The 15,779-nt window shown below is 44.4% G+C and overlaps 2 protein-coding genes across 2 annotated transcripts; both read left to right on the forward strand.

The window, feature by feature from the left end:
* Positions 1 to 39: 39 nt before the first annotated feature.
* Positions 40 to 7,475, forward strand: LOC124143358 (cysteine-rich motor neuron 1 protein-like). The gene is made up of 5 exons (XM_046512315.2): positions 40 to 190; positions 3,708 to 3,821; positions 5,100 to 5,186; positions 6,524 to 6,637; positions 7,396 to 7,475. Exons 1-5 carry the CDS (start codon positions 130 to 132, stop codon positions 7,473 to 7,475), a joined length of 456 nt encoding a protein of 151 aa, XP_046368271.2. The 5' UTR covers positions 40 to 129.
* A 189-nt stretch (positions 7,476 to 7,664) lies between these two features.
* Positions 7,665 to 8,567, forward strand: LOC125379230 (soluble scavenger receptor cysteine-rich domain-containing protein SSC5D-like). Its single transcript, XM_048395473.1, has one exon. It carries the CDS (start codon positions 7,665 to 7,667, stop codon positions 8,565 to 8,567), a length of 903 nt encoding a protein of 300 aa, XP_048251430.1.
* The last annotated feature ends 7,212 nt before the right edge of the window (positions 8,568 to 15,779 follow it).

The raw sequence follows: 15,779 nt of genomic DNA on the forward strand, positions 1-15,779 counted from the left end.
CTACGAGGAATTGGTACGACTCGCTTTGGGAGACAGAAGCCCAGTCAAACTTTCTTCTTGCAAACTGGCCTTGGAGTAATTATAGGTAGGCAACAACTCCATACAGCGTCAATTCCGTGCTGCCACGCAATGAAAACGCCTATGGGAGCAGTGCTGAGAGCGCTGGTGTTTTCAGTCCTCGCCGAATCAGGTAGGCTATAATATTATCTATGGGTGAGAGGGCATTACGTGAAATCTTTGGATAAAAAGTACCTTTAATGTTCTTGCACAATCTCAGCATATCCTCGTATATTCCAGGGTCTTAGGTGTTTTGTAGCTGACTGTTCCCCTAAACACGTTTGTTTATGTACTAAACAAAAACACTTCAGGATCATGAATATTTTGATGGCTATTTTAAAGACTCAGTTTATTTGAATGTGTACGGTACATAAAAGTAGATATGATCGCTAACATTTTTGGTTCAATGGAGTAAGTGATGCATTTTTTGGCACCCGGGAGATGTCAGCGTTGACGTGGCGGGAGAGGCACATTTGGAGCCAACATGAACGTATTGTACAGGAAAAATGGGGCGAATTTTTTTTTCAAGATCGTAACATGCCTGGGTCAAACAGTCTGTTATCACTTTAATTTTCAGAAAATATCTGTCAGTCATATTATATGTGTTTATACGTATTTAACTTATGTTGTATATGACAATTGCGCCTATATCCACGCGTTAACCTTAAAATCTTGATCACAATATGCATTGCTGTCAGCCGTGCCTCTTGACAAAATCCCCTATACATATCAATCAATTATTACTTTGAAGTAAATGACTTGTTTGTTAAGAATCCCGTTCACTCATGTACTGCCCCAGGATGTAAATAGCGGGATCTGATTTCTAAAAATATACAACACAAAGAAGAAGTGTACGTAACAGAAATGATTATATCATCATAAATCGAAGCTGTCACATGAATCCGACTTTGTTTTTTATCACTTTGGCAAAGGAGGTCAAGAAACTGTATAATGTGAGGTGAGGTGAAATTAGGTTTGAGTGAGTGAGTGAGTATGGTTTTACGCCGCTTTTAGCAATATTCTAGCAATATCACGGCGGGGGACACCAGAAATGGGCTTCACACATTGTACCCATGTCGGGAATCGAACCCGGGTCTTTGGCGTGACGATCGAACGCTTTAACCACTAGGCTACCCGACCGCCCCTTACTTAGGTTTGATGTCGCGTTGTACTTATATAGCGACATGCATGCAGATGTGCATGTGTTTGTTTGTATGTGTGCATGTGTTTGTGCGTCTGCTTGTTCTAGAAATTCTAATAGCTATTTTATAGTGCTAGCCTAGAGAGATACCATGCCGCAGTTCAGCTTGGAAACCCAACTCACACACAGGCAGGGTAACAACAAGTCACATCACATCTATCCACTACGACACGGAGGCTCTCTCTCTCTCTCTCTCTCTCTCTCTCTCTCTCTCTCTCTCTCTCTCTCTCTCACACACACACACACACACACACACACACACACACACACACACACACACACACACACACATGCACGTATTTATATAAGTAGAATAATCATGGACACGACGTTAAACCCAATTTCACCTCACCCCGCTTCGTGCAGTGTTTGAAAAGAATCGGCAATGACATTTGATGTTCTGGAATGTATTTAGCTCGAAAGGCAATTTTTTTTTAAATACTTCATCAAAAGGGGGACTTAGACGTCGGCTTGTTGATAGATGATCTGACATTTATACAATCGGCCTTAACATTAACCGCTTTATCAGAGAAGTTAAGACACCGTCTAATAACTGTTAATATAATGATTAATGCCTCTTTACACTGATCACCATCATTTCTGTGGGACCCGTGAAGATTCCGGGGTGGAATAGGTCTTCAGCAACCCATACTTGCCGTAAAAGGCGACTATGCTTGCCGTAAAAGGCGACTATGCTTGTCGTAAAAGGCGACAAACGGGATCGGGTGGTCAGGCTCGCTGACTTGGTTGATACATGTCATCGATCCCAATTGCGTGGATCGATGCTCATGATGTCAATCACTGGATTGTCTTGTCCAGACTCGATTATTTTACAGACCGCCGTCATATAGCTGGAATATTGCTGAGTGCGGCGTTAAACAACAAACAAACAAACAAACATTTCTGTGGCCCGGTGGACAAACATGAAATCTCTTTCATAATGTCAACGCGCACGTTGACGGGGAATTATTTAGCTCTTGGGCGAATAAAGGACAAAATCGACATCACTGTCCCGGAACACTTTATGCACAACATGTAAACAATAAACAACAATTGCACAATGAGCGGAATACCTGCTCTGACAACACAAACACAGCGATGAGCGGACCTTCCAGCTCAGGCATACGTGAGGTGAGCGGAGCTCCAGCTCAACCTCAGGACGTTTCCTACGAGCGGCACATCCTGCTCGAGGTCGTCCTTACACCAACGCTCGGGATACACTTGACTAACACCATGTAATGGTAACACATATATAGTAATGAACAACAATGGACAGACAATGAGACAACGACGTTGCTTTGGACATTGGACATATAGGCGTGATGAACCGACACAGTTCAGGGGATGATCAATTAAGGCAATAAATGCCATACTATAAAAAGCAGTAGTAACAGGGAAGTGATATGGTAGTCCAGGCTGACTGACAGTAAAAATACAATGAAATGTTGGTGAGGATTAACAACGGGGATTATTGTCTTATAAATGATGACAATTAAGTTATGGAAACATATACATGTCATGGCTCAAGGTAATTAGCCTTTGGAATCAAATGTTCTTCAGACAATGGTTGTCGTAAATCAGTCGCTATGACAATAATATGTACCTCCATCCTGAAGACAGACATCAGCAGTCGATAGGCTAGTGTCCTCGCTAAACTGTATCACAATCTATATCTCCAAAGCTTGTAAAATGCCTCGGGTACGTCTTAGTTAGACACTGATTTTCAGTATCTTAGACAATTGTTTTGAGAATGATAACAATTGCATGGACGGATCCAGGATTTTCCAAAAAGGGGTTCAACTTGGGCCATGTGTACCTTCAGTGGAAGGGTGGGTGATGAAGTACACTGAAAAGCCTACCCCAAAATATCACAAACACGTTATGTGAGCCATCATTGATTTTACACTAACAGAGAAATCAACATGTTATCATGGCAGGCAATGCACATATAGGATGTCATCACAATCATGTAAACATCGGTGGCCACCCCCGGGACAGCTTCCACCCACCCACACCCATAAACAATATGATAAGTATTGTTGTCACGAATGTCTTTCAGCATATTTTGATCCTAATGTTTACCTCATAGGTCAAATATTGCCGTGTTGTGTACCTTTTGGTCAGTAATATTTGGTATGTTATACACTATGTACAGTTAGTCACACGTTAATAAACAATTTTTCCCTCGTTTCCTCCTCCTCCTCTCTCTCTACATCTCGCCCGCTCTATCTCCCTCACCCTCCCTTCTCTCCCTCTTCCTCTTTCTCCCTCACGCTCTCCCTCTCCCTTCCTCTCTTTATCCCTCTCTCTCTCCCTCACCATCCCTCCTCATCCTCTCTCCCTCACCCCCGTCTCTCTCTCTCTCTCTCTCCATATCTCGCCCTCTCTCTCCCTCTCTTTCACTCTCTCCTTCCTCTCTCTCTCTCCTACCCTTTCTCACTCTTGGCAGTGTGTGGACAAAAGCAGGTGACAGTCTGCCCCGTTCGCGCCGCGTGTGTCACTGACTGCGACTTCGGCCAAGTCATGGACGGTAACGGTTGTCCAACCTGCACGTGCCTGCCACGTGAGTATATCTTGCACAGCGGTCAGTGCACATAAATGTTCAGATGTTTCACTATTGTCCTTGATGGAATGCGAAAATCATTCTGATTCATTGTCAGTTAGCCTGTTAGCATGTCAGGTTACGTAGCTGTTATCTTCTCCTCCCTACACAGGGGGTGCACTCATTACGCAGCATGTCAGGTTACGTAGCTGTTATCTTCTCCTCCCTACATAGGGTGGTGCCCTCAGTACGTAGCATGTCAGGTTACGTAGCTGTTATCTTCTCCTCCCTACATAGGGTGGTGCCCTCAGTACGTAGCATGTCAGGTTACGTAGCTGTTATCTTCTCCTCCCTACACAGGGTGGTGCCCTCAGTACGTAGCATGTCAGGTTACGTAGCTGTTGTCTTCTCCTCCCTACACAGGGTGGTGCCCTCAGTACGTAGCATGTCAGGTTACGTAGCTGTTAACTTCTCCTCCATACACAGGGTGGTGCCCTCAGTACGTAGCATGTAAGGTTACGTAACTGTTAACTTCTCCTCCCTACACAGGGTGGTGCCCTCAGTACGTAGCATGTCAGGTTACGTAGCTGTTGTCTTCTCCTCCCTACACAGGGTGGTGCCCTCAGTACGTAGCATTTTAGGTTACGTAGCTGTTAACTTCTCCTCCCTACACAGGGGGTGCACTCATTACGCAGCATGTTAGGTTACGTAGCTGTTATCTTCTCCTCCCTACACAGGGGGTGCACTCATTACGCAGCTTGTTAGGTTACGTAGCTGTTAACTCCTCCTCCCTACACAGGGGGTGCACTCATTACGTAGCATGTCAGGTTACGTAGCTGTTGTCTTCTCCTCCCTACACAGGGTGGTGCCCTCAGTACGTAGCATGTCAGGTTACGTAGCTGTTAACTTCTCCTCCATACACAGGGTGGTGCCCTCAGTACGTAGCATGTAAGGTTACGTAGCTGTTAACTTCTCCTCCCTACACAGGGTGGTGCCCTCAGTACGTAGCATGTCAGGTTACGTAGCTGTTGTCTTCTCCTCCCTACACAGGGTGGTGCCCTCAGTACGTAGCATTTTAGGTTACGTAGCTGTTAACTTCTCCTCCCTACACAGGGGGTGCACTCATTACGCAGCATGTTAGGTTACGTAGCTGTTATCTTCTCCTCCCTACACAGGGGGTGCACTCATTACGCAGCTTGTTAGGTTACGTAGCTGTTAACTCCTCCTCCCTACACAGGGGGTGCACTCATTACGCAGCAGGTTAGGTTACGTAGCTGTTAACTTCTCCTCCCTACACAGGGTGGTGCCCTCAGTACGTATGCCCGGCATGCCCTGGACGAGGGTTTCAGACGGACGCCACAGGATGCCAGACCTGCGCCTGTAAAGGTACACAGTGTGACATTCTTAGTAGTAGTAGCAGTGGTAGTTGGGAAGTGGTGATGGTAGTTGCAGTAGTAGTTGTGGTAGTGGTGGATTGAGAGCGTGATTATAGTTTTACGCCGCTTTTAGCAATACTGCATCAATATCACGGCATTGGACACCAAAATTGGCTTCACACATTGTACCCATGTGGGTAGTGGTGGAAGTGGTCGTGGTAGTTGTATCAGTAGTAGCTAGCAGCAGCACTAGTAGCACTAATATTAGCTGTAGTAGTAGTAGTAGCAGTTTTAGTAGCAGCAGTGGTAGTAGTACTAGTGACAGCAACAGTAGAAGTAGCAGTAGCAGCAGTATGAGTAGTAGTCGAAGTATTAGTATTAGCAGCAGTATTATTAGTATTAGTAGTGATAGTAGCAGTAGTAGTAGTAGAAGCAGCAGCAGCAACAGTAGTCGTAGCAGTATCCCGTCAGACGCCTCAACATGGGTTGCTGCAGACCAATTCAAACCCGAAGTTTCACGGGCCAGTAGCAGTAGTAGTAGTAGTAGTAGTAGTAGTTGTTTTTTTAGTAGTAGTAGTAGTAGCAGCAGCAGCAGCAGCAGTAGTATTACTACATTATTGTCTTCCTCCTTCACGAAGTCAAGAATCACGAATCATGCATTGCTCTCCATGAACCACATTGCAGTAAGGGAGTTTTTGATCGTATGGGGACACGGGTGGCCCAGTCGTCTAAGGCGCCGCGATTCGCTGTGCAGAGTTGCGTCCCTTGGGCATGCCAGAAACCTATGATTGTGGGTTCGAATCCCGGTTCGCCCCGATTATGTTTCTAGGTTTGTCAGCACCATACCCGTGCTCGTGGGTTTCACCGGTGGTAAACGTCTGAGACCTGTATCACTTGTGGCTTTCCTCCCACATTAAGCTGACACGCCGTGATATAAACCCAACTCACTCACTCACTCACTTTGATCGTGTTTCCCCGTAGGCTGTTGAACTACTCATACGAGACAAAGACAACCTGTCTTATTTATTACTCACGAATTCCTGCTTCTTCATTCATTCTCCGTACAGATTCCTTGTTCAGGCTGGGGAATGTCGAACTCCTTGCTAATATTTCGAAGTCAAAACTTTGACCTCATAGTTAAGTGTCACTGCACAAAGAACGCCTGGCTGTTTACTGAAACCAGTGAATCCCACATTGCAAGCCCGTCTTTATTCGAGAGACTCCTTTCTGTTTCCCAAGTGTGCTGTCGGATATCCCTTTTTGGTGACCTTGACCTATGACGTTGGGTAGATCGCCCAACACAGAAGAGACAAATGCCTTTTGCTGACTCCGTTGTCGATGTTGTAGATGTCTGTCGGCCGGTGAGGTGTCCGCGCAGATGCACGTACGGACACGCCGTCAACACAAGTGGATGTGTAACCTGTCAATGTAAACCCCAGGCAAGGAACAGGAATCCACGGCGTGAGTATGGCTTAAAGTTCAGTGATTATGAGTTGGCGTTCGCCCTACTGTTATCATCATTCGAGCCATAGCGTCACAGCAGCATTAGCGTTATTACTAGCGGTTGTAGTAGTTATTGTTGTAGGAACAGTCACATTGGTGGTAATAGCATCAGTAGGAGCAGCAGTAGCAGGAGCAGGAGTAGCATTAGCAGTAGTTGCAGTAGTAGAAACAGTAACAGTAGCAGTAGGTGTAGCAATAGTTATAGTAGCAGTAACAGTAGCAGTGTTATTCTTAAATACTAGTAAACGCACCATTGTTGACGTAATGCAGACCCGTCCGTTTCATGACGTCATGAGGACACCATTATTGACATTATGCAATCCCGTCTGCTTGATGACGTCATGAAGGCACAATTAATGACGTAATGCAATCCCATCCGTTTAAAATGGCATAAATGGCACCTTTGCTGACGTAATGCAGCCCCGTCCGTTTGATAACGTCATAAATGGCACCATTGTTGGCGTAATGCAGTCTCGTCCCTTAGCTTAGATAATGTTTTGTAAGTACATTTGTTGACGTGATGCAAGTAGATCTCTTTTATTTACATAATTAAGACAATTTTTCACGACACTCGACATTCTCGACCTGATTTTCTATATAATAAAACACATATTCACTTCAGCTGAACTCACACTTGTTTACAGATAATGATCATAAACACTGATCCCAAGCAAATATTGAGTGGTATATATTGTCAAGTGGTTTTTTTCTGTCAGTGCCTATGGACCCTGATGTCTTGGATACTCTGATGGACATGCGAGAGGAGCGGGTAGGCCGGTCCTTCCGGCCCGTGTGACCAGGGGGGCACGCCACGTGCTTCACATCAATCGAGAGAACCACCCCAAGACGCACTTGTATTACAAACTATTAACTATTTGTCCTCTAAAGTGAGCTATACCATCGTTCACACCACACCATCACTCTCAAACCCACCCCACACCCAACATGTTACACCTACCATCTCACATCCTACATCCCAAACACCATGCCACATCTCACACCCCACAACACATCTCTCACCACGTCACATCTCTCGCATCACACCCCACACCCAACATGTTACAACACCCATCTCACATCCTACATCTCAAACACCATGCTGTATCTCACACCCCACAACACATCTCACACCACGTCACATCTCTCACATCACACCCCGCACCCAACATGTGACACCACCCATCTCACATCCTACATCCCAAACACCATGCTGTATCTCACACTCCACAACACATCTCTCACCACGCCACATCTCTCGCATCACACCCCGCACCCAACATGTGACACCACCCATCTCACATCCTACATCTCAAACACCATGCCACATCTCACATCCCACAACACATCTCTCACCACGCCACATCTCTCGCATCACACCCCGCACCCAACATGTGACACCACCCATCTCACATCCTACATCTCAAACACCACGCCACATCTCACACCCCACAACACATCACACTCCACAACACATCTCACACCACGCCACATCTCTCGCACCACACCCCGCACCCAACATGTGACACCGCCCATCTCACATCCTACATCCCAAACACCGTGCTACATCACACCCCACAACACATCACACTCCACAACACATCTCCCGCATCACACCCCACACCCAACATGTTACCCCACCCATCTCACATCCTACATCTCAAACACCACGCCACATCTCACACCCCACAACACATCACACTCCACAACACATCTCACACCACGCCACATCTCTCGCACCACACCCCGCACCCAACATGTGACACCACCCATCTCACATCCTACATCTCAAACACCACGCCACATCTCACACCCCACAACACATCACACTCCACAACACATCTCACACCACGCCACATCTCTCGCACCACACCCCGCACCCAACATGTGACACCACCCATCTCACATCCTACATCTCAAACACCACGCCACATCTCACACCCCACAACACATCATACTCCACAACACATCTCACACCACGCCACATCTCTCGCACCACACCCCGCACCCAACATGTGACACCACCCATCTCACATCCTACATCCCAAACACCGTGCTACATCACACCCCACAACACATCACACTCCACAACACATCTCCCGCATCACACCCCACACCCAACATGTTACCCCACCCATCTCACATCCTACATCTCAAACACCACGCCACATCTCACACCCCACAACACATCACACTCCACAACACATCTCTCACCACGCCACATCTCTCGCACCACACCCCACATCCCATCCGATATATTCTGAAATAATCAGAAGAGAATGTTTTACAAAATGACTCTTATCATTCGTCAGTTAATAATATTGTTTTTCACTCTTTTCACTAAATCATGATATAATGCATCTTTCATCTTTATTTAAGCTATTCCACCTGTAAAAAGAGTAACTGTGCTTCATATAAAGTGGTGTTAATGTTATGCTATTGAAAATAACAACATAATATTAGGTCATTTGTTGGATCAATGTTTTATCATAACAAATTCAAAACCCAGACCCGGTAACAGGAGACATACCCTGCAAGAGTGGTGTTGTAACAACGCAGTTAAAAATGTCAATATCGGGTGTGTTCAGCATTTGCGTTGATACAGGCGAGGCAGCTGCGAAGTAAAGACACCAGATGATTGAAAACAGCCTGGGTGATTGGTCCGACTGAACTAAAGGTTGGTTCTGGTCCTGTCGTAGGAGTCGTTTCATCTCATCCCAGACATGTTCTTTGGGGGAAAGGAGTGACATTGTGTTTTAATGAGCATTGCAATGCCTGGCAACATCGTTTTGCGTCTTTCCTACGGCGCGTAGAAGTTGATTTTCAGCATGCCCTGGCATTGCGTACGCGTTATTTACGGTTAAAGCACCTGATAGCTAAGCAATCATTGTGTGCTGTTCGTGATAAAAATGATCTGTTCTCCCAACAAACTCGCAAACATTCAAACATGCACGTGTGAATTGTAAATCAAGACCTTAAAGCTGAAGAGATAGAAGTATTGACAGAAGCATCATTTCATTTCAGAAAACATATGAAGCACAGTTAAGTTTTTAAAGTTTTCAGTTATAATACAATGTAACACATATTTGTTTGGTTAAATGAGGAACTTTTCGTCTCATAATAGTCAGTAATGTTTCACATGTATGAATAATGGTCATAACTGATGGACTAGTTTGATAAACGTTGGTTATTCAATAGCGCTGATTGTAAGGGTAATCAAACGATTCAGTTGATCCGACTGCAGGAGTATTGGGTGTAGGGTAATCCAAAAGTAGGGGTATTAGGTGTAGAGTAATCTGAAAGTAGGGGTATCAGGTGTAGGGTAATCTGAAAGTAGGGGTATTAGGTGTAGAGTAATCTGAAAGTAGGGGTATCAGGTGTAGGGTAATCTGAAAGTAGGGGTATTAGGTGTAGGGTTATCTGAAAGTAGGAGTATTAGCTGTAGGGTAATCTAAAAGTAGGGGTATGAGGTGAAGGGGTAATCTGAAAGTAGGGGTATAGGGTGTAGGGTAATCTGAAAGTAGGGGTATAAGGTGTAGGGTAATCTGAAAGTAGGGGTATCAGGTGTAGGGTAATCTGAAAGTAGGGGTATAGGGTGTAGGGTAATCTGAAAGTAGGGGTATAAGGTGTAGGGTAATCTGAAAGTAGGGGTATTAGGTGCAGGGTAATCTGAAAGTAGGGGTATTAGGTGCAGGGTAATCTGAAAGTAGGGGTTTAAGGTGTAGGGTAATCTGAAGTAGGGGTATTAGGTGTAGGGTAATCTGAAAGTAGGGGTATAAGGTGTAGGGTAATCTGAAAGTAGGGGTATAGGGTGTAGGGTAATCTGAAAGTAGGGGTATAGGGTGTAGGGTAATCTGAAAGTAGGGGTATTAGGTGTAGGGTAATCTGAAAGCAGGGGTATAGGGTGTAGGGTAATCTGAAAGTAGGGGTATCAGGTGTAGGGTAATCTGAAAGTAGGGGTATCAGGTGTAGGGTAATCTGAAAGTAGGGGTATTAGGTGTAGGGTAATCCGAAAGTAGGGGTATTAGGTGCAGGGTAATCTGAAAGTAGGGGTATTAGGTGTAGGGTAATCTGAAAGTAGGGGTATCAGGTGTAGGGTAATCTGAAAGTAGGGGTATTGGGTGTAGGGTATTCTGAAAGTAGGGGTATTAGGTGCAGGGTAATCTGAAAGTAGGGGTATTAGGTGTAGGGTAATCCGAAAGTAGGGGTTTTAGGTGTAGGGTAATCTGAAATAGGGGTATTAGGTGCAGGGTAATCTGAAAGTAGGGGTATTAGGTGTAGGGTAATCTGAAAGTAGGGGTAATAGGTGTAGGGTAATCTGAAAGTAGGGGTATAAGTTGTAGGGTAATCTGAAAGTAGAGGTATTAGGTGTAGGGTAATCTGAAAGTAGGGGTATCAGGTGCAGGGTAATCTGAAAGTAGGGGTATTAGGTGTAGGGTAATCTGAAAGTAGGGGTATTAGGTGAAGGGTAATCTGAAAGTAGGGGTAATAGGTGTAGGGTAATCTGAAAGTAGGGGTATAAGTTGTAGGGTAATCTGAAAGTAGAGGTATTAGGTGTAGGGTAATCTGAAAGTAGGGGTATCAGGTGCAGGGTAATCTGAAAGTAGGGGTATTAGGTGTAGGATAATCTGAAAGTAGGGGTATTAGGTGAAGGGTAATCTGAAAGTAGGGGTATTAGGTGTAGGGTAATCTGAAAGTAGGGGTATTAGGTGTAGGGTAATCTGAAAGTAGGGGTATTAGGTGTAGGGTAATCTGAAAGTCGGGGTATTAGGTGTAGGGTAATCTGAAAGTAGGGGTATTAGCTGTAGTGTATTCTGAAAGTAGGGGTATTAGGTGTAGGGTAATCTGAAAGTAGGGGTATGAGGTGTAGGGTATTCTGAAAGTAGGGGTATAGGGTGTAGGGTAATCTGAAAGTAGGGGTATTAGGTGCAGGGTAATCTGAAAGTAGGGGTAATAGGTGTAGGGTAATCTGAAAGTAGGGGTATAAGTTGTAGGGTAATCTGAAAGTAGAGGTATTAGGTGTAGGGTAATCTGAAAGTAGGGGTATCAGGTGCAGGGTAATCTGAAAGTAGGGGTATTAGGTGTAGGGTAATCTGAAAGTAGGGGTATTAGGTGAAGGGTAATCTGAAAGTAGGGGTATAAGGTGTAGGGCAATCTGAAAGTAGGGGTATCAGGGGTAGGGTATTCTGAAAGTCGGGGTATTAGGTGTAGGGTAATCTGAAAGTAGGGGTATAAGGTGTAGGGTAATCTGAAAGTAGGGGTATTAGGGATAGGGTTATCCGAAGATAGGGGTATGAGGTGTAGAGGTCGGGGTATTGGTTGGTGGAGTACTCCCCTACATATTCGGACCAACATGGGAGTGCAGAAAAATCGGGAAGACTTTATATTAGAGATCATTAACATGTATATACTTTTGAATAACATTATCGTTTCCTCTGTAACCAGTAGGAGATGGAGCTGTCTATGTTCAATAAAAAATAGTTAAACCTGCTTTTATTTATTTGTTGTCAACAAGCATCATGCGCGATCGTGTGTGTGTGTTTCTTTGTTTGTTTGGAGGTGTGTTTGTATGTGCGTTTGTGCAGGTTTGAGTAGAGGTGTGTGTGTGTAGATGTGTGTACAGTAAACTACGGTTATAACGAACTCAAAGGGACTGCTAATTTTAGTTCGTTATAACCGTAGTTCGTTATAAGAACATATACAGCATGACTACAGCAAGTAGTCGGGACCAAAAAGTAAGTTCGTTACATCCGTCAGTTCGTTATAAGCGTGTTCGTTATAACCGTAGTTTACTGTATATGTGGAGGTGTGTGTGTGGTGTGAGTGGACTTTCAAACGATTTTGTTTGTTTGTTTGTTTGTTGTTTAACGCCACACTCAGCAATATTCCAGCTATATGTTGGCAGTCTGTAAATAACAGAATCTGGACCTCTTACTACAAGCATAGTCCGCCTTTTACGGCAAGCATGTGTTGCTTAAGACCTATTCTACCCCGGATCTTGTTGTTGATATGTTTTAGCGTCGCGGATTTACGCAAAGTGTGCACCTCAACGTTCACGTGTTTAAACCCATGAACGCAAATCACTTTTTAAAGAATATGTGAGAAAAAGAGTCAAACATAGCTGATTAGTTTGTATCGAAAGAGAGTGAGTGTGGTTTAACACCGCAATATTCCAGCAATATCACGGCGGGCGACACCAGAAATGGGCTTCACACATTGTACCCATGTCGGGAATCGAACCCGGTTCCTCGGCGTGACGATCGAACGCTTTAACCACTAGGCTACCCCACGGCCCTTTGTAACGAAAGTGAGTGTGTGAGTTGGGTTTAACGCCGCTTTTAACAGACTTGAGTATTCTAGTTATATGGCGGCGTGTCAGCTTAATGTGGAGGAAAGCCCGAAGTGATGCAGGTCTCAGACGTTTACCACTTTGATGAAACCCACGAGCACGGGCATGGTGCTGACAAACCTAGAAACATTATTGGGGCGAACCGCGATTCCAACCCACAATCATAGGTTTCTGGCATGTCGAAGGGACGCAACTCTGCTTAGCGAATCGCGGCGCCTAAGACGACCGGGCCACCTGTGCGCCCTTTTGTAACGAAAGTCAGAAGAAACATATTATTAATCTCTATGTGTGATTATTACTGTCAGTCTGTAAAAATAAATCCAGGCAATGTGACTGGGCAACAATGTCAGTCGCTTTACAAAGTGACTCTATTTGGAGATTGAATGTTGAATATTGCATTTACACTTCAGCAAAAGAACGCATCTTCTTTGTATGCATATTTTGATGTTTGATTGCATATATTTGTAAACATACATGTTTTGTTTATTCTGAAAAACTAAGCTACTTGAAATCACTCAAAGCCTTGTCCAGTCTTGTAAATACAGGATACCCCACTCGCCTCATTCGTTGGTGGTGTTTAAAGCGGTGTTTTATTGTAAGATGTACTAAGTCTTGTGAAATGTTAAAGAGAGAGGGTGTCATTGTTAGATGTTCTAGTGACGTTTCCAGTGAAATTATCTAGAGATGTGTTCTTGTTAGATGAGATTTCTACAGAAATGTTCTACTGGGGTTTCTAGTGCAATGTTCTAGAGATGTGTTCTAGTGAGGGTTCCAGTGAAATGTTCCAGTGACGTGTTCTAGTGAGGTTTTAAGTGAAATGATCCGCAGTGTCCTTCTTGTTCGTGTGAGGTTTCCAGTGAAATGTTCTTGTGAGGTTTTTAGTGAAATGTTTTTGTGAGGTTTCCAGTGAAATGTTCTTTTGAGGTTTCCAGTGAAATGTTCTGCAGATGTGTCCTTCTTTTGTGTGTTAGGTTTCCAGTGAAATGTTCTAGTGAGGTTTCCAGTGAAATGTTCCAAAGAAGTGTTCCAGTGAAAAGTTCTCGTGAGGCTTCGACTGATATGTTCTACTGGGTTTCAAGTGCAATGTTCTAGAGATGTGTTCTAGTGAGGTTTCCAATGAAACGTTCTAGAGAGGTTTCTACTGAAATGTTGCACTGGGATTTCTAATGCCATGATCGTCACGATATGGCTGAAATACTGCCAATGTGACGTCAAATCTTAACTCACTCTAATGCGATATTTTAGAGAGGTGTTCTAGCGAATTTGCCAGTGAAATGTTATAGAGAGGTGTTCTTGTTGGATGTTCTAATTAGGTTTCAAGTGAAATGTTCTTTTGAGGTTCTCGTGAAATGTTCTGGAGAGTGTTCTTGTTAGATGTTCTAGTGACATGTTCTCGTCAGATGTTTTGGGGAAGTGTCTTAGTTACAGTTCTAGTGAGATGTCTGAATGGGGTATTATACTTCTAAAACGGCAAGGACCACCCTGTTATTTCATATTACTATTCTTTCATGGCATGACACATTACCGATAGTAATATGAAAGACTCGAGTGGTACTTGACCTTTTTAAGAAGAAAAGCAGTATTCTTTAGTGGTGTATTCTACTGGGGAGTCTTATTCTGATGTTGTTCTATTACGTTTTCCTACTGAGGTGTTCTCTATTGAGGTGTTCTAGAAGGATATCAAACTGAGGTGTTCCAGTTTAATGTTCCATTTGCGTGTTCTTGTATAATGTCCCACTTAGGTGTTCTAGTAGGATGACCTACTGAGGTGTTCAGATGAGATGTTCTAGTAAGATGACCAACTGAGCTGTTGAGGTGAGATGTTCTAGTAAGATGAACTACTGAGGTGTTCAGGTAAGATGTTCTAGTAACATGGCCTACTGAGGTGTTCCGGTGAGATGTTCTAGTAAGATGACCTACTGAGGTGTTCAGGTGAGATGTTCTAGTAAGATGACCTACTGAGGTGTTCAGGTGAGATGTTCTAGTAAGATGACCTACTGAAGTGTTCAGGTGAGATCGACATTTGCTTGTCTTCAGTTGTGCAGCTTCGGGCCTGCAACATAACTAATTGTATATATGACCAAAACTTTAGAGATAATACATCTGCTTGTACTCTACGTATAGGTCTAGTGGTAGGGCATCTTCCCGAGGCAAGAAGGGGCGGTCAGGTAGCCTTGGGGTAAAAGCGTTCGCTCGTCATGCCGAACACCCGGATTCGATTCCCGACATGGGTACAATGCGTGAAGCCCATTTCTGGTGTTCCCCGCCGTGATATTGCTGGAATATTGCTAAAAGCGGCGCAAAACCAAACTCACTCACTCACTCACTCCCGAGGCAAGAGCGTCCACCAGCCTTTCTATCAACGTCTTGTTTCCACCCTTGCCACATCAAGCCTACTTTCCTGTGCTAAATATGATTGGACTATCGCACATATCGATAGTCCAATCAGAGAACGTTTCACAAAATCAACATCCACGACTGGTACACCCTCGTATGAAAGTGATTTATCGCTGCCTGTCTTTTTCATCCTTAACCCCCCAAAGATTACCTATGTGTTTGGGATGAAATCGCGAATGTTTTCGTTATCTGCTCTACGAGGTCGTCGCCTGTGGTAGTCGCCATCTTTGTGAAAGTATACGAGATAAGAACAGCGATCTGATTGGATATCGCGTTTTCATTACAAGGGACACTAGGTGGCGCTAGGGTCGAGCCAAGAAAAGTGGCCTTGGTGTGGCAAGGGTAGCAACTAGGCAT

Source organism: Haliotis rufescens, unplaced genomic scaffold (assembly GCF_023055435.1).
Source record: "Haliotis rufescens isolate VD_foot unplaced genomic scaffold, xgHalRufe1.0.p SCAF_14, whole genome shotgun sequence".
Taxonomy (NCBI): domain Eukaryota; kingdom Metazoa; phylum Mollusca; class Gastropoda; order Lepetellida; family Haliotidae; genus Haliotis; species Haliotis rufescens.

What these genes read in the sequence shown, in the direction of transcription:
- LOC124143358 (XM_046512315.2), top strand. Translation starts at nt 130, where the DNA reads ATGAAAACGCCTATGGGAGCAGTGCTGAGAGCGCTGGTGTTTTCAGTC. An exon ending in TTCAGTCCTCGCCGAATCAG is followed by an intron (nt 191 to 3,707) that starts GTAGGCTATAAT and finishes CACTCTTGGCAG; the next exon opens with TGTGTGGACAAAAGCAGGTG. An exon ending in CCAGACCTGCGCCTGTAAAG is followed by an intron (nt 5,187 to 6,523) that starts GTACACAGTGTG and finishes TCGATGTTGTAG; the next exon opens with ATGTCTGTCGGCCGGTGAGG.
- LOC125379230 (XM_048395473.1), top strand. Translation starts at nt 7,665, where the DNA reads ATGCCACATCTCACACCCCACAACACATCTCTCACCACGTCACATCTC.